Source organism: Lissotriton vulgaris, chromosome 2_1 (genome assembly GCF_964263255.1).
Source record: "Lissotriton vulgaris chromosome 2_1, aLisVul1.2, whole genome shotgun sequence".
NCBI lineage: Eukaryota > Metazoa > Chordata > Amphibia > Caudata > Salamandridae > Lissotriton > Lissotriton vulgaris.
This window is the reverse complement of record NC_141687.1, coordinates 1,854,650,370-1,854,673,093: the sequence shown is the minus strand read 5'-3', so window position 1 is coordinate 1,854,673,093 and position 22,724 is coordinate 1,854,650,370. Positions and strand designations below refer to the sequence as shown.

General features: G+C 44.2%; 1 protein-coding gene across 3 annotated transcripts in view; it reads right to left on the bottom strand.

Moving 5' to 3' along the window:
* The window catches only part of PARP16 (poly(ADP-ribose) polymerase family member 16), a 146,932-nt gene that overhangs the window by 109,021 nt on the left and 15,187 nt on the right, over positions 1-22,724 (bottom strand). For all 3 annotated transcript variants that reach the window (XM_086958031.1, XM_086958030.1, XM_086958029.1), the window contains exon 3: positions 11,715-11,852. In XM_086958031.1, the coding sequence (XP_086814157.1) occupies positions 11,715-11,852 (138 nt within the window). The remainder of the gene's footprint in view (positions 1-11,714; positions 11,853-22,724) is intronic.

The following is a 22,724-nucleotide window of genomic DNA, read 5'->3' as shown; positions in this document are numbered from 1 at the left end:
TTTTCAGCAGGGCACATACAGAATAGGCGACATAGATCACAACAGCCCCTGCAGATACTACAACGAATTAATGGTGACGATAAAGACCCTGTAGTAGAAGGGGGGGCGGCAGACTGATCTCGCCTCATTTTTTCCCCACATCGCGGTATAGTTGGGACACAATGCCAGGTACAAAAGTAATAATCACTCCATATAGCAGCATCACTGCGCAGTAGCCCCCTTAAGAACGGTGGATAGTAATGCAATTTGCTGTCTGTCCTGTCTGGGAAAACCCAGCTACATTCCCGGGTTAGGCCCATGTAGCGAGGCAGCTTAGTGCTTACATTGTCCTAGAAAATAACATTTGAGCTGTGAACTTTTGCACACATTTGCATGCACGACAATGTTGGATTAGTTTCTCGGAAACTACTTTGTTTATACATCCAACTTCCCACAACATGATCACGATGCCATGAACATCATGTACAAGGCCTCTCTATGCACTAGGTACAAAAGTCGTCCTATCTTCATCTAAGGGGCGATAGTACTATCTGCTATCCATAACATCACTAATCTAGCGCGCACATTGCGAAGGCTGCTTATTGTTATGAATAATAGGCATCCTGATAGATTGGAGAGGAGGCCCTTCTCCTAACACCGAAGGTCTTTAGATGTTGAGAAATCACCACGCACCTGTATGACATTCCGTGACGGGTGGTCAACTTGAGACCAAGACGGGGTCCTTCACTCGCTCCCATCAGGTAATGGGGTTGGTTCTTCCCTAGGGAGGGGGGATTCTTGCCTCTACAACCGTGCACACTCGATGTACACACAGAGCAGCGTCTGCATCGTAGGAGAAATTACCCTTTTTACATTTATGCCTGCATATATATTTATTTCTTCAGAACCATGATAGAAATGTATCAACGGTTTACTCTTTTGGTGCTTGTAATCTCCTTTATTTGTTTCCGTCTCCTAATCATTGCAGCACATGCATTTTATGCAAGAATAACATTGGTTCAGTAAGTATTATTGAAAAACGTCCCACTGTGTACGATCTGTATATTTCTCTGAGAATAAATGAGCACGAATGAGTGAGCGAAAGGCTCTGTACTGCTTTCACGATCCCTGAGTGTTTAGGGTTCAGGGGTTGCCAGAAATTGTTCGCTCCCTGGTAATTATGGGAACTGCCACTGGCACTGCAAGCTAGATAATCTATAGGCCAACATATATTGCAGGGGTGTCCAGAACTAGTCTTGACACCAAGCCCTTAGTTTATCTTGCCCAAACAATGGGCAGATCCTACGGATTAGTAGGAACTACACGACAACCCAAGAAGGCCAGAGGGGGTTCCGCGGGCAGGCAATGCCACAGCGGCTTGCTGGCCGCATCGTTCAGTAATGTCGGCCTAAGGCCCAAAACAGTCTTATACTGGGGGTGCGCTCAGCCGCTAAGCTCACAGGGGTATCGCCCACAGCTCAAATGGCCTCACTATGCAGTACGTTGAGAGCTCCAGCTCCTGAGGGCCCTCCGGACACCAGAACACACGCAGCACGCCTCCAGTCACTCATCAGTCTCCACATAGAGCACTGCCGCCCCACAAACGATTGTCTCTGTTGGGAATCACGGGTAGGAAAGGCATTCCAAAGCATTCACAGCAGTAGGCACTGCTCTGTAGTGCAATCAGCAATGCAATGGATAAGGATAATGTAGGGTATTATGAAATGGCCGAAGGAGCTCGCCTAGCAGGCACCCATCTTGAGGCCAGGCAAGCTCCTACCTCCACTTTTAAGGAATGTTATTCTGAAAATCTGCAGCAGAGGATTACTCCATTCCCAATAGTAGAAGTGTTAGAAATCTGTATCAACATTCAGATACATTAATTTAACTGGGGATAAGCCTCCGATAGAAACCAAAAGCATCGCACCAGTACACCGCAGACTAATTGTATACCAGATGAGTTGCAGCAGCGAATGTAGAAGATGCAGCGACAAATTAGCAAGCTCTATATCTGCACTGTGCCAGCGCTGTTGCGTTTGGGTGGTAGAGTTTGTTGTATCAAATTTGATCAGAGTGCAGGAAAAAGTGGAAAGAATGCCTAAGCACAAGAGCTGCACCTACATTGTAGTCAGTAAATTAATTTTTATTCTAAATTGGAGGGGCAGCCATTAGCATAAAAACTAATAATTTGGTTCCAATGCATTCAATGGATGGCTTCACCGTTCTATGCACTGCAATGGAAGCCCTCATTTGGCAATGAAAGTATATGTGATGGATCCCATTACTTTTTGCCAAGCAGTCTATCCTTTGAAACAGACATTGCATTAATTTTCCTGTAGTGGCGCTCATTCCTACACCTAAGAGCCTAAGCTTAGGAACATACTAGAAGAGTACTTTACTTCTTGAAATGCCAAAGAGATGCATAAGCAATCGATAAAGTCTCCAACCACACTTTTTCAAAACTAAAATCCCCACATCCACATCTTAATGAATAAGACATTACCATGCAACATAGAAGCAAAAGACAACAACTCAATAGCCAAACAATCATCTTAGGGCGAATCAGATCCCGTACTACAATAGAATCCTCACAAGCTAAGTTACTAGGAAACCATGAAAATAGACTGTGCCATACAAATGCCACTTACATTTTACCTACTAGCTGAATATTTAGGCAGAAATTTTCTGTGGTTCCTCAGTCAATAAGTGTCCAAAATACCAGGAATTCAGAAAGATGAACTAAAGCCTGCTGTACTCACTCTCCCTGTGTAAGTAAGACAATTTGAAGTCTTACTGAAAAGATTATATACTGAGGGCCGAATTACTAGCAAACCTGAGGTGGCGATGCGGCAACAGAAGCACCGGCGGTATGACCACCGCATTACGAATTAGGCGTTTGGACTGCCATGTGACTGCAGTAACCGTCAGGGATCCGCGATCCCTCGGGGGAGGTGCGGCGGTCTGGGGCAGCAATATGCTGTCGGTGTTGCGGAGGCACTGCCAACCATATTACGACTTTCCAGACCTCCACACACTTTTTATGCTTTTTTAATGGCACTAAGCCTGCCATAAAAAGTGTGACATCCGGAGAGTAAGGAGGCTCTACAGGGCCGCTTGGTGCACCTATGGATGGGTGTGCATATACAGGGCACCCCTGTTCCTGCACAGCATGGACAGCACAGTCCATGCCATGCAGAAACGGGCTTTGATACTCGCTCCCCCGGCACTGCAGTTCAAAGGCTCACATATGAGCCTTAGAAATGCCCAGCCGCGGGACCGCCAAAGCACCGCCCCCCAAACCACGAGGAAACTGCAATCAGATGGCAGGTGTGTAGGCGGCTTTGGCAGAGAAGGAGCAGGGAGCTGCCTTAGAGGTCCGTTTCCACACCGCCAATGTCATAATCAGGCTCTTATTGAGGATTTTTAAAATAAAGTGCACAATAATATTCCTAAGGGAGACTGACCAATTTAATTCTGTAACACAGTGACATGAGGTCATAAAAGCCAATCCTATGTTATCTTAACTCCTCTCGCCCGGAAGACTGATACGAGGAGAAGACTGGCACCATTTTGAGCAACTCACATTGGCTGCAGTTGTCATGGCTCAAATAATTACAGCCATTATAAATATCTTTTCAGTCATCCAGTTATGTTACTTAAAACTTATACAGGGCATGTGCACCCGGGTTTCTTGGTGCTATCATAACCTAAACCACACCAAACACAGCTGCAAAAGCCAATGTGAGAGTAAGAACATTTTTAAGAGTTTCATGAAGATAATGGTGTGACGATTCCCAATGAATGGTGAGGGAATTCCATTTCCTAGCAGCCGCAATTGAGAAGGCACAGTTATCCAAGATGAAAATTCTAGTTATCATAAGAAGAAACTGATCATTACACCTTAGGTTGCAGGTGGGCCAATACTAACTAACAGTATTCACATGCAAAGAATTCTTGGAAGTGTGGAAATACATCTCTACTGACTACGAGCATGTCCATAAAAACAATCTTTGATGCATCAGAAACCAATATAACGGTTTCAAGAGAGATGAAATGTGTTGGTGTTTTGAAACCTTGCAAAATCAAACAAGCAGCTGTGTTCTGAACAAACTGAAGTTGTTTCAGAGATGTTTTTGGGGGTGAGAGTGGCATTACAATAGTCAAGGCGAGACTGAACAAGTGCATTGAGCACTTATTTATTAATGGCATAAATGTTTTCTACGGTTTTTAGATGGAAAAAGCAGAGGCTTGCGATCTTAGAAGCAAAAGTTCCAAAAGACAAGTTGACATCAAGATAGACTCTCAAATTTCAAACTATTGTTGTGACTGGAGGACAGGGGCCCTACACTGAAGGCCAGGTAAAAGAGAGACTCCACAGTGCCTTCACCCTCAGGAATAATCAACAGCTTAGTCTGCACTGGATTTAATTTCAAGTACTTCTGCGACATCCACCAGCATACAAGGCGCACACTTTATACAGGAAAAACATATTAGGCTGGTTTTTCAACAACCAATAGATTCATTGGGTGTCATTAGATATATAAATAATGTTGCCCCCCAACTGGGTCAACACCAGGACAAGAGGGTGCATGCAGATATAGAATAAAAGGGAACAAAGTTTGGGGTGTTGGAGGACACAACAACTGAAAGCTTTGGGTTCTGATTTGTGCAGAGGGAGTGCCCCGCTTTGACTATACCCTTTTAGATAAGAGGCCTTCATAAAAACATTATCATATCACTTCCACAGAGAGCTTGGGTGCACCGGTCATACAGCTATTTAGCCAGCATATGCTCACAAGATAGAGTGACAAACATAAGTGAATAATTCTTAAACAGCTCAAGACTGCTTGTAGAAGGTAGGTCAAGATTCTCAAGACAGCGGCGCACAATAAATATCTTTCACCCAACTAACGTTGTACGCAGAAAGATGACAAAAAACAGCCCATACAAGTTTCGGCAGGAATCTGTGGTGCATATAAAATTGGAACATGTGCTTCTGCTACTCACATTTCGAGAAGATGCCCATGCATTAATCTATCCAACAATATAACACCAGGATACAATAATCTCGGACAAAACACTTTAATTTAATGTATTCGTAGAGAAATTATTTCCGAGAACAATTTCTCATCGCCTTATATAAAAACATCTTGAGCTTTGAGCGTAGTACTACTCATGCAAGTGATCAAGCCTGTATCCCATTTTTAAGAAAGAGCCACGTGATGTTTGTAATCACTGGCTAATTTAAGCACTATATGTGGAGGCTAAAGCTTGCACCAGGTTGTTACAAAGAGACTGGCACATATTACCAGTAGCTCAAGCTATATTTAGAACAAGCAACTACATAGTAGTAACATCAGTGATGGCGCACAATCAGTACAGTGTACAAAAGGGACTTTTGAAATGGCATAATACAATTTAAGTTTACAGTTTGGGGTACTGAATGCTAGAAATTACACTTACTATTCCAACTCTATACCAACACATGGCATGTGTGTCTTTAGGAAGAGGTAACTGTCCCCTAGCAAAAGGATACCAACAAAGGATTGAAACAGGAACACATTCTCAGACCATTGCTATTCAGAGTTATACAGAAAACCTGAAAGTCAAACTGAATAAAGTGCGATCCAATTGCTCTACAGTGGATGGCTGTCCATACATTTAATGATAAAAAGAGGAGACTGTTCTTTTTCATAAAAAAATGATATGACTACAGCAGTTATCAAACTGCTTGGAAGTATAGAACTATCTAATTTCAAACATATCAAAGACTAAGGAAACGATATTTGGGGAGGAGAAAAAATACATTTAGATGTTATTAAGGGGCATAAATCAGCTGTCACTAAAGCATATTTATTTGGAAGGCTCGATATATTTTATTTTGAAGGTGTTAGCAGGATGGGTCAGAACATCTACTGTAGATACATAGTCTAGCATAAATTTTGTGTCATAAATATAGTTTACAAAAATATTGTCCAAATGGGCGTTGATTTTTTAGTATTAACTCCCACATGGAGATATTTTTGTAAACAATATTTGGGGCAGGAGTTTTTTTGTGTGTTTTTTTTAAAATATTTTTTATTATCATTATTTCATGCATGTGGTTACATGTGAGTTACAGGGAAGACAGCAAATGTATTAATCAGTACTCTCATTGTTGGTTTTTTTTGTTAACATCTATCCCCTGCACCCAGCAAGAGGAATGAATATGGCATATAGAACAATCATGACTGTACAAGGATATCCACAAGCATCAACAGTTTGCTGTAATAATTACAGTTGCCACATGGAACCTATAAGGCAAACAAAATAGGTTAAGGCACTCCTTTTTCTAAACAGTCAGTATAGGTGCTTTTTGGCACCCTCATGGTCCAGCAAGGTAGGCCGGGTGTACTCCAACCAATGAACGCGCTCCCAACCAGAAAGTGTGATGGGTTAAATGAGGTCCGGGCATTTTGCACGTTTCTGTGTGTCTGACCAGGTCTATCGCACTGCGATGTCCCCGCTCCCAAAAGAAGCGTTTCCCGTTCCTCGTCTAGGGAAAGCATTCTCACCCCTGGATACTGCAATATAGTAACCTGCCACAGTCCGCACGCGCAACCACTATACTGGGCCCAGTAGGATCCATGGCTGAAACAATTTCCAATAACGGTCGTTCAAATAAAGGAAAGGGAGGGAAAACTATGGGCCTGTGGCCCACATATAACAGGAATTGAATTTTATACTAGGTCAAAACAAACGATAATTAACATGGATGAGAACGGTGTGTATCGGTCTCCGTCAATAGTGTAAGTCAATCAGTGTATCGGTCTGTTATCACGGAGAGGGTGGGGGGGTTGGGGGGGGGGGGGAGGAGCACCACCGGATCACATTGTTCAGAGCTACTCGGGCACGTCCGTGTGAGCGTCCCTCAACGGGACTGGCTCGCCCATTGTAGTGCGAGTGCAATTGCATTTCAAAGGGCGGTGTCCTGCCTTGGTGTCGTTACTGAGGTGGAAGGTGCCATCCCAGGCCTGGGCTATGGGGTACTTACGGGTGCCCGCAGTTTCTTCCCTATGTAAGGCTCCACACTCCGCTCTCGCCCAGTTGTCGAAGGAGGTGCGCCAATGTGCAGCCTGTGGGGGCTCGCCACTTTTCCAGCGCTTGGTGAGGAGTCTCTTTGCAGTAATGAGACCAAGGTCCCAAAATCTGTCCAGAACCTTCGTCAGTTTTGTCCGCCTGTAAAGGCCTAACAAACAAGCCTCCCATGTGTGGGGCAATCCTCCTCCCGCCCCTGTCGCCAATGTGGACGACACCGCTACCCAGTAGCTGTCTAGGGAAGGGCTGGACCAGAGCATATGTAAGAAATCTGCGTCCACCAGCGCACACCTGGGGCATGCAGTTGTGGTTAGCGGTTTATCTTATCCGGGGATAAATACTCCCGGTGTTTTATATAATATTGAATAAGTTTAAAGCGGGAGTTGCGCGGGATATTGGGAATCCCAGCAAGTATCTTGGCCCATTCTACGTCAGTCCAGTCCCGACCTCTGTCCACGGTCCACTTATCTCGCAAGCACTGTGGGGAAAACTGTGTGTGTGTATGTAAAGCTTGTGCAAGCCAGTATACCAAATGGGAACCATTCCCCATCACGTGCAAATACTGTATCAGTAGATGGGTCGGCAGCTCTCCCGCAAGATCGCCCCAAGCACGTGACAGCACGCGCATTAGCATTGCATGTGTGAGGAACTGTCCCGCCGGTAACCCCATGTCAGCGGCCAGCGTCTCAAACGGGAGTAAAGCGCCCTCCTCGTATAGATCACCAGGCGTGTCTATTTCGGCCCGCACCCAATTGCTCAGCATCGCTTCCTTAAGCGCACCGCCTTCCCAGGGTGTCCCTAATAATGGCAGATTGGGGGCGTACGGTTTAGTGCAGTGCGTGAGTTTCAGGCTCCGATTATAACATTTCCAGCCACGCTAGGTGTATCTGCGCAGGGCAGCGGGGCTGTGCCAACGGATGAAATAGCGTGTGTATCTGGGCAGCATTCATGACCACCACGTCCGTGGCAGTGTCACACAGGTTCCTACCACTCAACCAATAGGCAACCCACTGCAACTGTGCAGCTAGGTGGCATAACTCCTGGTTTGGGACAGCCAGCCTCCACCAAGGCTTATAGTGTCTGTAGCGCGACCCTGGGTCGCCCTGCGTTACATATCAGCTTCCTCACCAGAGTTTCCAGTTCACGAAACACGCGGGCAGGGACATAGACAGGTAGATTGGCGTAGAAATACCATAATCTGGGTAACATCACAATTTTCGACAGGGTAATACGGCTCGGGACGTTGAGCGGAAGTGAGTTCCAAAATGTTACCTGTGCTGTGAGCGAAGATATTGCCCGTATCAGGTTGCCTTCCAGTATGTCAACAGGGTCTCGGTATATAAAGATCCCTAGATATCGGAACATGGTAGGTTGCCACGTGAGCCGCTCCCCCAGGACTGTGATATCACGTTCCGGCATGTTAGCAGTGAAGGGGTAAGCTCCAGATTTCGCCCAGTTGACATTGAGCCCCAACATTACTCCGAATGTGCGAAATATATCGGAAAGCATCAGTGGAAAATTGTTCAGGTCTCTAATATAGAGCAGCAAATCGTCTGCATATAGTGACACCTTGTGTGTCCCGTCTGCTAGTGGGATGCCCCAATTCTCACCCGAGGTTCGGAGTAGGACAGCCAGTGGTTCCATCAGAAGAGCAAAGATGAGGAGGGAGAGGGGACATCCCCGTCTAGTGCCCCTCCGCACTCGAATAGGGTTGGAGAGTAATTTGCCCGTTCTAACACGCACTGTGGGTCTCTGGTATAGAAGCTCCACCATCTGTAGAAAGTCTTCACCCAAGTCATAGTTGCGCAGCACCGACATAAGATAAGGCCACTCCACAGAGTCAAATGCCTTCTCTAAATCAAATATTAGGCATCCAGAGTTAGGCCATCGGGATGTGGCTAGACTCTGCACTCTAAACAGACGTCTGATGTTGTATGACGTGCTGCGTGTTTGCACAAAACCGTTCTGGTTGGCATGGACAAGTGTGGGCACCAGCGGTGGTAACCGCTGGGCTAGCATAGAAGCTAGGAGCTTGTAATCAGTGTTGAGGAGGGCCAGCGGCCTATATGAGCCCATCTTGGTCTCATCTCTGCCCGGCTTCAGGAGGGATACTAAATTCGCCTCATTTAGTGTGGGTGGAAGGGCTGAATCAGTGACTGCCACCCCAAATACACGCAGTAGTTCCAGAATTAATATAATAGAAAAGGCCTTATAAAACTCGGCGGGCAGTCAGTCTGGACCCGGCGTTTTACCGTTGGATAGGGAGAATATAGCTGTGCGGAGTTCCTCCGATGTGAGTGTCACGCCCAGGTCATCGCGCTGCGCAACAGTGAGCTCCGGTAGGTGCAGAGTAGATAAATACTCCGAGATCTGGTCGGTTGTTACCTGTATACAGGAAAGGTAGAGGCCCTCATAGTGTGTTGTGAAAGCCTCATGTATGGCCCTTTGGGTGTACACGATGGTGTCCGGGGCTGTATGTATGGCCATCACCGGGGTGGTCTGGGTGTCTCGCTTGATTAACCACAACAGCAGTTTGCCTGGCTTGTCCCCATAGCTATGTGTGCGAGCTGAGTGGGCTGCATAGTTCAGGTGCTTCAACCTATCAAGTGCTAATGCATGTCGCTCTCTAGTTGCCAGTAAGGCCTCGTCATCCCACTAAACTGCTTCCCGCTCCCCATCTAACAGTTCAGACTCAGCCTGCTCGATTTCCCTTTCAATTTGTTTCCGCATTCCCACCTGTGTGCCCAAACAGTGGCCCCTAACAACAACCTTAAATGCATCCCATTCTAGTTGTGGAGAGGAGGCGGTGTGGTTATTTTCCTCAAAATATTGCAGGAGTCGTGTTTCAAGTGCACCCCTAAACGGGGCATCTAATAGTGTATCCGGCTGGAGCCGCCAAGTGGGTATCGGCGGATGTGGGCGCTCCCAGGCGAAGTCTAAAGTGTGAGAATTGTGATCAGAATGAGTGCGGCCTAAATAGCAGGAGTCAGTGACTTGAGGGAGAAGGTCACTCGACAGCATGTATCTATCTGTCCAATCTGACATGTAGTGTATGAGCCCCGGAATAGTATGAATACAGTCTCGTGTTAGGATTGCGTTTTCTCCAAGCATCATGAAGATCCCACTGTACTTCCCAGTTTGCGAGCGCCCCTCATGGCGCCACTCACCGGTGCACTATTGGGGCAGGAGTTTTATGCTAAATTGTATTCTATACCCGATATTATAGTATTAAACCAGTAAGTGATGTTCTGTACCTCAAATACTACCCTAAATAGTTATCTAATTATGTTAGTTGCAGAGTTAAAAGTGATCTCAGAAAAGGTGATCACAATGCTCTTAAATGTAATTAGAGTGTTTTGTGGAAAACGTAATCCTTCAAATATAATGATGTGTAACTGCCTAAGATTATGTTTTAGGACTCAGTAGTATAGTGCCACACACAGACATCAAGTTAAAATTTGATTTTACAGATATCTTTGTGGACAGACTGTGCATAACTTTTTCAGTATTACAAGTTTTAGCAATTAATGTTTAACTTGCCTAACACAGGAGAGATGTCAAACAGATCTCCAAAATCAGCCAACTCATGGAATTCATATTTAAAGAAAGCATTAACAGTGTTTGATGTTGGCGCTAGGTGAAAGCAGAAAAATATGAGCCTTGTAGTACTCAAAAATAATTTTACTACAGTTGTTTTGAATAGTTCAAGAAGAATATGCTTATGCTGCAGGACTGAAATTGTAAAAAAGTATTATTAAAATTACAATACTTAATAGTCATAATATTTCTCCGTCAGCCTTGTTTCGCCTAGGATGAGCTGCAGAAACATGCGATCTCTGGTTTTAAATGGTCCCAAAGACAGCCGTGCTACATGTTTGTGATGTGGTGGCCTTAATAAAAACAGAACCACCTTAGCTGAAAAACTGTGACCGACTACACAACTGGGTTTTTACATTTGTGATCTGGGTCAATACTTTTGGTCTTTTCTTCATAATGGGCATGTGGAGTAATTTCAACACTAATGAACTTTTAAGTTTTGCTCCAAAGCCAATGCTGATCTTACTATGCTTACTGTTACTTTCTTTAAAATTTGAATCGGTTGCATTCTGAAAGGAGGATGCTTTCATGTAAATATTGTATATGCTTTTATGGTTATTAAAAGAACGATCTCAACAACGATTCCTTTGCCTGTCTAACATCTGGGGGTAAATGAAGGCTAGGGAGGGAGTATGGTTCCTTATTCTGGCATCACACACATTTATTCATGATTCCCCTGCTAAGCTACAAGGCGTGAGCGGAAACATGTGTGTAAAAACAGTGATGAAAATGAAGTTTAGGAGGAACTGCTCGAATAAATTAAAATGGAGTACCACTTAGAATGGAATAAGGGATTTAAGGGAGACCAGGAGGGATTACATTTACATGTTTGAAAATATGGTTGAGCAAACGTTTTTAACTGTAATGCATTTCAAACTTTAATTGTAAACAGGTTGCTTAGATCAGGAAAGATGTACTGAAATGTTTACCTGCAAATCTATAGATTTGTTTGGAAAGTCGGTTTAATTCTCTCAAGGCGTGCAAAGATTTGCTTTGAAATAAATCGGGAGATCTTTAAAAAACACTAAACTTAATCTAGAGCACACATTAGGCAACCTCACCACATTTTTCTTTGCTGTGTTAACTGTTAGCAACTTTGAAGACAAAATCCAATCCAGTAGTTTGCGCAGGCGTTGGTCTTCTGAAGGAGAGGACTGGAGGAGCTCTTTCAAGTTTGGCAAAACATTAGTATCAGCAAGCTAAAAAAAAAAAATAGACAAAGGATTTTTAAAAACATTCTTGGGGATAAAAGCTTAAACAAAACAAGCGAGTGCACTTGCATATGTAGAGTCTTCACAAACTAAACTGTGGATCTGCAACCTAGACACCTTCTATGCTAGTTCTTATTGTGCCATCTGGCCTCACTGCCGAAAGAAGAAATGGAAAGAGCTAGGCTGAATTGTCAGGACAAGATAATTATATTGTTTTGGATCTATAACAAGAAATCCTCGATTCCCTCTAAGCAGGTCATGCCTTAGAAAATAAATCAGCCTTCCACTATAATAATAGGTGTCGGGCCAACATGTAAGATTTAACAGATTGGGAAAACTGGGTTAAGGCATCGACAAAAACACTTTAATCTATCAGTTAATTCTAAATATTGCTATTAAATACTATTAAATACCAGAATCCAATTAAATATGTTTAGCATGAATGCAATGCAAAAAACAAGTATGAAGCCCCCTGATGATTCACAGCACAATTCCTCTTACGTTGACCCTATATTCCCTATGTTGGCCTTTTCAGGAGACCATATGAGACTGGATGAAAAAATGTTATTCTAAGACTAATTTGCCTCTGTGAGCAATTATCCTAATAAGAACAACACATACTGCTGTTCAGCTTTTTAAATACCATCTTCTAATTCCGTCCAACACCAAATTAATGCCTGGACATGTTATGCCCCCCTCTCTTCTTCCAACTAACAGACTAAACTGTATTGCTCCATTAAATAAGAGACAATGAATCTCTTGATCACTGAGTGTTCTATGTACAGGTTTCTTAAAATATGTATGCACTTGATAAACTTAAGAAAAACCTTCCAAGGTAGTTCAATAAACAAGGTACTCACGTTGCTCACTCAAGCAAGGTCTACCCTAAAGAAACATTTACAAGGAAGATATGCAACAGAGCCAATTGTATCTACCTTTGAATAGTGCAAAGATTTTTACAACATTCAGTGAGACACACGGGAAATACATAGGCATCAGTAATAAAAACTTCTCTCACACAAAGAGAAGGTACACATTAGATATCAACAATGCCAGCTTTTCCATTAAAGGGAGGCCCATGACAAAAATTAGTGTGCATGTTCCACTGGCTTGGACAGATAGTAACCTGGAAGATTTCACAAAGATTGCAGCAGAGGCCCCGGAGGGTCGCATTTTTGTGGGGGTAATTTTCCAGAGTTCAAAATGGTTTTATGCCAGCTAGGGGCACCAGACATATTAGAAGCCACATGATGTGTAAGCAAGGGTGCATGAGGTCTCGGAACCTACATATACAGCTACAACTTGACTTCTAAAAGACCTTCAACTCCGTTGAATGGCCTTTCCTTCACTCAGTCCTGCAACGTATGAACTTTGGGCCCTGCTTTCGGAGATGCACCCAATTGGTCTACAAGGCCTCGTGGACAAAGATGAGAGCACATAGTGCCCTGTCCAGGACCAGTTTGCCCTGGTTATTAAACCAATGGAAGAATGGTTGAGGCCTGACACACAGGTGTGGGGACTTTAGTGGAAGGAGGAAATAAAGGATTGCATCTTGCTTTACGTGGAAGATGTTCTCCTTTGCGCAACTGGGGGGAGATTGTGAGTTACACTGGTCTCAGTTCTTTCTATACCTACAGCTACGACATGCTTTGGAACACCTGGGAAAAGACCAAAATTGCTTCCTTTCTTCAAACCACTGGAACCCAAACCCACAGTGGTAGAGATAAGGATAAAAGGCATTTATTTTGTGCTTTCACAAGATGATCATTGTAAATGTGCCAGACCCTGTGGCAACACTGAGGGAAAGGTGGGATGCAGAAGTATGAGAAATGAACGAGCAAGACTGGGTTGAGGCAAAAAATGGAAGGCAGGCAACTAGTGATCCAAGCCAGATTGCAATTGTTCCAATTTAAATACTTCCACCAAATCTACTATATGCTAGCTAGGCTATGGAAAATGGGAATGGTGGCAGGCCTGAAGTTTCTCTGGTGTAAAGACGAAGAGGACACTTGAATTCACACAATATGGGAAGGCCCAGTCATCTCTCCATACTGAGCTAGAATCCTCCAAACACTAGAAGAGGTGACGGGTGTCCAACTGGGGCGAGACTCCAAGATGTTTCTTCTTTAAGTTTTTGCAGGGTGGGATGGGCTTTGGGGCCAACACACTTTGGTGGGCATTGGCTGTGCACAGGCCAAGCGGGATATAGCAAAGCACTGGAGATCAAAAGTGTCTCCAGCTTAGGGGGAATGGTTGTAGGGAATGGATTACTGTTCGTTAGCCAAGGATGTGGTGTACAAATTCAGAGGTTATCCAATTGAATATACTATGTAGTGGGGCACTTTGGAATAGCATTTTCAGGTCCCTTGAACCAATGGCCCAATGTCCCAGTAAGGCCCCACAATGCCAAATTTTGCATGTGTCTGGATGATTCCATGTACCTTGGGAGTGGGAGGGGCAGGGGGCGGGAGTCATGTGGGGATTAAGAATGCGCATGGTTTGATGCTCCTGGTGAAGCCTGTATGGAACGCCTATTAAGTTGTGTCTTTCAATTAAAGAAAAATAACCCCCCCCCCCCAAAAAAAAAACACACACCATCATCTGCTTTTGCATATAGGGTCAGTAGAGCAGCTATGCTAGCCTGATATGGTCGGTGCACTGTACCCAACACTATTACATAACCTGAAGGGAAAATATTAACGAAATATACTATTACGGGAATGTTAAACATGAATATACATAGACCCCATGAAGAAAGTCACTATGGGAATCCTCAGTCCTCTATAGGAGAATGAAGGTTTTGAACATCAACAATGCATACCATTTAATTAATGTCAATGAATTTAGTAATGGAACGACTAGGCAACCCCAATTTAGAGTCCCCCTGGCCTGTTCTCATCAGCTGCTGCGTCCCAGATTGTTAATTGACCCTCCTGCGCACTGCGCTAATAATTGCTTTTCTTATCATAACTGATTTTTGCAGTGTTGGAAAAGTAACAACCAGTGTTGCATCCTAAAGTTGTTCCCAGGAGATGTTGCAGATGTCCCCAGGTGCCAAACGCCTTCTTCTAGGCACCGCTGCCCTGGCTGCATGTGCCGGTAAGGCAGACCAGTGTATTCTTCCCTTCTGGATATAGTGGTAGCGGTTGCAGGTTCCTCAATGCTTCCTGCAGCTGCCTTTCGCTCACCGCAGCTTGATTTTCCAGATGGCTCAACCCTGTAGCCAACACAACAGGTGATGGACAGAATGTGGATCAATGTCACACATTCACCCCAGTCAAAAGATCTGGGCCCAAATCCATCGTTTTTTTGCACTCCACACCACCCTGGGTTAGACAATGGCGATATGCAAATCAGCTCTGACCCTGTGCCCCATGGGAACAGTCCAGTCCGAACTACAAAAGCCATGTCCTTCCCAGAACGGAATCAAGCATCCGAGGACCGGACCGGTTTCGAGGTAACACCTCTCATCAGCCCGGCTAGCTTGACTCCAGTGGTGTGGAGTGCCTGGGACCCACGTCTGAGCATCCCCAGCGCACTTATGGCGGAATTTGCAAAACCCTGTAGCCGGCAGTCCACTAAGAACTCTCAGCTGATGACCCAGCGACGCTGTCCGATGAGGACAATCCAACATGGAGAGGTCACGTTAAGCCCAGCGTGTTACACCCTGCCCATTTAAGCTTCTTTTCCCGCCACGCCACTTCCTTCTGAATGGGGGAGTTTGAACCATGCCGCCCTATCGCCTGCTTCCAATTTCGCAGGGTTGTGATGATTTTTCGCAGGCTTACCGCCCATCCGTGTCTTGGGGAACCAGCCCTCGGGAGGCATTCATTGCGGGCCCTTCATGGGTCCGGCTTTGCCTTCCCGTCTCGCGACTTAAAGTTGTTCATAGGAGATGTAAACCTATAAAAAACGCATAAGGATTTACAGAGACGCATTAAACAAAGAAAATATAAGACAACAGATTATGAAGGGAGTTACATTTTTCTGTAAAAAACCCAATCCTATTTGTAACAATGGAAAAAAATATGAGGGAAACAGCAATGAGAGAGGCTGGACGTGATGTCTTGCATGTGTTCTACAGTGCCACTTCAGCTTATAGTGTCTGACTGCAACATGAATATTCCAACCTTTCTTTCACTAGGCCAGTGCATACACTTTAGTTTTACATACCATGCATTGCCACTCAGTGTGTGTTTCTGTTATCCCATCTCTGGTTTGTGGAATGATTTCCCCATTAACCTTACATGCTGCTGCTTTCGTGTTCTTTAGTAGCTCTCTAGCATCTATGCAGGGATTAGAAGTGCCAAAGCCCCATATTTTTAACTAGCTTGATGACTGCTATCAACAAGCGAAAATATTACTGCACAAGTAAAGCTGGAGTAAAGAGCAACATTTTGGCAATGAGATGTGGCTGAGGGATACAGATTTCCAAAATGAATACAGGCGATGACAAAATGGTGGAGCCTGCTCCTGGAGTTTGCGGAGATGGTCGTCCAACATTTCAATGTTAAAATTTTTCTGTAAGTCTCGTTTTGTGAGGCAAGCAGCACCTGCTGCTATTTGAAGGGCCTTGTTTTGCAGTTTTTGCAGAGACTTCCAATACCTCTCCTGGCACCAGCCTCAAACCAGAGAAGCATTTTTCATTGTGGGGCGAATAATTGTGTTGCTTGTGCACACGTTCCTTCGCATAAACATTAACTTCCATCCTCAGAAGCGGGCACAATGCAGCCAGTTTGGTTGATTCTTTCTGGTAAGTTTTCTCACTGTAGTTTCTCCACCCGAGTTTGGAGTGGAGTGTCACGGCTAGAAAGGAGCTACTGTTTTCCCACTTTATCTCCTCTCCTCTGAAGGCATCTATGTATGCTCTTTGATCCTCTTTCTGGTAAATAATGATGTAGTGGTTTTACTCGTGTTGAGTTTTATCGCTTACTCACTTTACCACCCAGAGATTCTGCTTGGAGATGTTTCAAGGCTCTTAGCTACTTCCTTTTCAGTGAAAGACAATGGTAAAATTAGCAGAGTAAAGCCACCAATTAATAACATGCATTGTGACAGTAGTTCATGAAAATCTCTATACTACATAATTGTAGGAGTGGACATAAAAGTCTTAGCCTCTCTAAAGGTTGAGAGATCTGCAGCATGTGATAGTGTTCTTCCCCTCTCAAAGATGGGTCACTGCTGCACTGGCTGCTTTGCGGTCACAGTTGATGTTCACTGGTGTTTGGGGGCACAAATCAGAGGGTTGGCCTTTTTAGGTCTCTCTCGTTGCGGACTGGCGACTAGTGTTGTTGCTTGTGTGACCAAGTCATCCCAGTCTATTTCTTCACTTGTCCCTTCCCCAAAATTTTGGGAACAAAGGAATTTGGGGGTAGATGGTACTTTTTTGAACAAGGACACATTTGGTCTGACAGTCTTCAATAACCTTCTAGCTGTGACCATTGTTCTGTGAACAGCGTTGACTTACCATAGTGGAATGAATTCAAAAGGGGCTTCAAAATTAAGTAGTACCTAGTCGTGTAAGTGTATATGGCTGTCCTTCACCCTACGCTTTTGACTTCTATTTTTGTTTTGTATTGGTTCTCCTTTTCTGCAAAAAAAACTTTATGTCCAGGGATTTTAACCAGGGCTTATGGGGCTACAGGCCTCCCGAACAGCTAATGCGCCAGGTGTATTTGGTGGTACATTGTTCTTAGGAACCTGTGGATGGTGGTTCTCCAGGTTTGTTTGCTGTTTCAAGCCAATCGGAATGGATTTGTTGACTTTGTGCATAAATAAGCATTCTACCTCCATATTAGCTTGTGGTCACCTGAGGGTGCTTGTTTGGGAAGTCCCTCCCAATTCGGCCAGATACGTTTTAAAGTCTGTGCCTTGAAACAGGGGCATGTTGTCTATTTTGAGGACGCATGGCCTTCTGTGCATGTCACATATCTTGGGTTGATCCTGCTCAAATGCAGCTGATCTTACCACCTCTAAACCAGGAATTTAATGTAACCATCTATGAATACTAACAGTTGTTGGAAATGGAGACTGGTACAAATGACTGCGCGGTCATGGTTCCACGGCTCAGTCAATGCTTCCTTTGTCATTAATGCCAGGTCTGGTTGCTTAGTGGATTAATGCATCCATTAAAGTGGTCTGTGTTCGACCTCATGGTCACAGGTTCAAATCCCGACAGGTCCACTCAGCCTTCCATCCTTCGGAGATTGATAAAAGAAGTACCACTGAGTTGGGTAACAATAAACATCTGTTATTCAGCACCAAGTTACCCTTGGGTGAACGTGCGCTTTGCAAATACACGCTATGTTATGTCATTACTGGTGCAGGGGGGAGCTAAGGCATTCCAGTGGCTTGGTACAACAGGCATTCACCAATTGTTTACTCTACAAGGTCATCTGTCCCCGGTATCTATAGTTTTTCTCTTATGCATGCTTTCGTTTTGACTAGGTCTCAATAATTTCTTGTTGGGTCTAGGGGACCATGACAAGGGTTTGCTGATTAAGGGCATACAGCAGTTTCCTGCAGCGCAGGGAAATACCCAGCAATTCAGGGGCCGACTAACCTTCTGGGAGGCCTAGTTAGGCCTAATGTTGATAAATATCTCTGAGATATGGGAGACTCCGGAGCCCCTCATTACATTCTACAGGGGAGGCCCATCATTTTGTGTTATGCCACTGTTGTTGATTACAAGGGTTTTTGTCTTCGGTGTTTTAATAAAATTATCCATTCTTGTCCTCTGGTAACCTGAGCTGCAAGCTAAAGGGACGGGTTACTTTTGGCCACTTCAGCCTGTTCCTGGTAGAAAATTGTCAGGATTTCCGGTTATCTGACGGGTTCGGATAACAATCCACCCCACTCTGTAGAATGTAAGGCTGCCTGAATCAAGGAGAAAGTTCATGGCAGAACTAAATACCAGAAGGAAAGGGCGATGGGATGTAGAGAGAGAGAGTGCCAAATAATATTCCCAAGTCTTCGGGGGCACCACCTTATCTTGTCTCACATCTTGGCTCACAGTAATGTTATTGAACAATACACTCTAGTTAGGGACTGTCTCAAAATGTGAGGAAAGAGCATACAAGACTTAAATAACCATAATTAACATATGAAACTTGCTAAGATATTAGAATGCCATAATCACTTAAGCTTCAAGATAGCGGGCCACTGTTTACCCAAGTCGAATTAAAGGAAGCCGGTAAGGCAGCAGGTAAGCAAGCCAGGGAAAACAGAGCACAAGAAAGGGGACAGGGCAAGGAAACACAGCAATGCAATAAAGCCAAATAAAGATTTAAGTGCCACGGTCTGGTAAACAGGTAAAGGTCAGAAATAACAAGGGGATCAAACTGGAGGAAAATAATAAGGTGAGAGGAAATAATGAACTCTAGGGCAGGTTGAGAGACAATGAAGCACGGAATATTGGCAGGCAGCACCCATTTGCCCATCTGCTGTTTAAATACTATTAGTGCTGCTGCCTGTCTCAAAATGGAAATTCTGCCCCTTAACTTTAGTTGTTTTATGTCTCACAGTGCCCCAGCTTCTAAAGGTCAGTCTTCCACAGTCTTAAAGGAGAATGTCTCCATGATCTTCCTATAACAGGTCTCAAACTCCCCATTGAGTGTTGATTCCTGACAGATATCACTTGGTGTGATCTCTCCACAGTCAAGTTTGTGTTCTTCGACATCACTAAGTGGGAGTTTTGCGTTCTGGAGCAAAGTGATAGGACGTGGTCTTGGTTGTTGCACCCTGGCTGGTAAGACAATCTGAAGAAGTGGTGCCTTTGCAACTGCATTGTCTTTTTTCAGTGCATAGGGTATGCTAGATACATTATTCCTGCAATAGGAATATCAGCAGTTTGTGGTCAGTCAGAACCTCAAATGTGTGTGCCTTCCTTTGGACTGCTTTGGGTGGATCAGCACATGATCACTCATGTTGAAGACTTCAGGATCAGTGAAGCCAACAGGGCTTCACTGATCACATTTTGGAAAACTTCCACCAGAGAGATTTCAAAATCAGATGTTTGTATCGGTGGAGGCGGACATGGGTTGAAAGATCCATCCATATGCATGGCGTCCCAGGTTGTTTAGGCTTGAGGGTCGCCACCATTTGAGATACTCCAGGGATGAACTGCGATCTTTTCAATGAAATCCAGGTCTTCTCAATTGCATGGCAAAGGAAGGGGATTCTGTGGTGCCTCATAGCTGAGGGACGTACTGTTTTATCAAAGGATAACACAATTGACTTGGTTTTCAGGTACCCGAAGCTTTTAGTCTTTTAGTAGTTTCAAACCTGCATCATCTACTTGTTTAGAAAAGATTATCAATTTGGGGGCTTATGCTGTATGACAACTTAAGAGCATTGGTTGTGCTCCTAGTATAATGTCTTTTGGGCCACTGGGACAGACTGCTCCAACTACAATTCCCTAATCTGTAAATGTAGCTGCAGAACAGTGTCAGAGACCGCAATACAACGAAGGACAGCTCAGGGCAAACTGCTACACACCCTCTCCTCTCCAAAAGATCTAAAGGCTTGTGGGACAGAAGGAACATTCAGGTTAGAACAAGGTTACATCTCAGGGCCTACTGGATAGGTTGTGGTGTGGTTTCTCTTGGACAGTCCAGATGCCTGGGCATGACAATGACTGCATAGTGTTTTATCAAAATTATAAACAGAATGAAGATGCTTAAATGTGATTGGTTCTCCTGAGAATTCTGGGACGGAACAATCACCAGACTAAAAAGCTAGGTCTAAATCATTGCCATGATACTAGGTATTTTTTTCTAAAACCAAAAAAACTCACATTGTTTTACCCCAAGACAAGAAAAAAAAAATTATATATATTACCTACTGGCGGTCACCAGTAGGTAGTTATAGTTAGGGACCTAGTTTCCATAGGAAATCCGCAACATTCTATTAACGGTGGACGAATCTTCGCGAATTTCTCCAAGAAAATGGCCTGCTCCGCTCCTTCCCTGAAAGTTTGGGGGTGATTCGTGAATCAGGGGCCGAGAAAAAAAGGGGGGTCCCAAAACATGTTTTTCCCATGCAATTTTCCATAGGACCTTTAGCCAGGGCTACAGCCCGAACGGAATTACACCAAATTTGGCAAAAAGGTAGAGTTCGGTTCGCAGATCATGCTTTTTGTTAAATGGTGTAAATCCGTTCAGTAGTTCCTGAGAAAATCATAAGTAAAATCATAAGTATATCTATGGGTGCTCAACGTACGCGTACTGTACAGGTCCGCGTACGGTACGCGTACCTTTCCGAGCACGAGCTGCATGCTAATTGGCTGTCAACTGTCTGTCAACACTCCAAACCAGAAAATGTTGGCAGTCATCTTGTGCCTCGGTAGACTGAGGCACAAGAAAGCAGAAAAACAAACGTGTAGAACGCAAAAAAGGGGGCAGGGTAGAAACACCCTGACCCCTTAGGCCTGTTCGGGGGTCCCCCAAGGCCCCATATGATTTTTTTTTTTCAAAAAATCACGGGGTACGCGTACAGACTGCGTACCGTACGCACGCATACCTTTGCGAGCAAGAGCTGCATGCTCATTGGCTGTGAACACGCCAAACCAGGAAGTGTTGGCAGCCATCTTGTGCTCGGTAAACCGAGGCACAAGAAAGCAGAAAAACAAACATGTAGAACGCAAAAAGGGGGCAGGGTAGAAACACCCTGACCCCCTAGGCCTGCCCAGGTTGTCCCCCAAGGCCAAAAAAAAAAAATGTTTTAAAACCTGGTCTGCTTTTTTCAAATTACCCCCCGGGGGACCAAATCCCAGGGGCATAGTGAGGGGGGGGATGGGGGGGGGGGGGGGGGAATAATCCCCCCCTCACTGCCCCATTAGTGATGTCATTTGAGATGTCATCGGTGATGTCATGAGTGATGTCACTGACCATGTCATGAGTGATGTAATATGTGACGTCCTCAGCAGTGCATTGCGGGCGCGCAAGTTCTAGTTAGCTGAAGTAACTATAACGGCGGAGTTTCAATGGTTTTGTGTGAGTGAAATGTCCAGCTAACTATAACATGTGTGAGACCAATGGTTTTTTAGTGAATTTCAAAGGTTTTTTAAATGCTAATTCCTAACTATAACGTGTGTGAAACCTATGGTTTTTTCAGTGAATTGCTAAGGTTTTTTAAATGCTAATTCCTAACTATAACGTGGCTGAAACCTATGGTTTTTTTCAGTGAATATATATATCTCCATCCTTGTCAGACCTGAAATACAAGTGTCAATTAATTTGCAAGAGTGAGATTAGAAATATACACGTTAGTGCCTTACTAATACATCTTTGTTTATTGTCCAAAACCTTACTCACCCTTGTCCCACCTCTCCTCCTCAGTCCACCACTATTTTCTCCTCTCAAAACGTAGTCATTGTACTTTTGAATGAAGCTTCTAAGTATACTGTCACCTTTCTCCACCAACCCATGATCATGCTCCTACAAAACCCACGTACTAGCACATAACATCTATGATGTGCAAGGAGATTAAGTTATCTGTAAGGCAACATTATTGTCAGGTCTTACAAATATAAAAATGGTATGACACAAATCTCCATTACAAAGGGCTTCACTACCCCCACAGCTAGATTTGGAATTGGTGTACATCACCATTAAAATAAATAAACAAGAGAAAACCAGAATGTGCAGGCAGACTGTAAAGGGATCTGCCCACTTGGACTGGATCAGGCAGGATGGGAGCTGAAAAGAGCAACAAGTAAGGGCTTTGGGAGATTCTCAACACAAACCGTTGCAGAACATAAAAAAAGATTTCACATTTTTTTTTGCAATTCATTCATAAATGCTTGCATTTGCAAGAGAAAATATTAAACTTGCCAGCTTTGTAGGAATGACAAAAATGTTC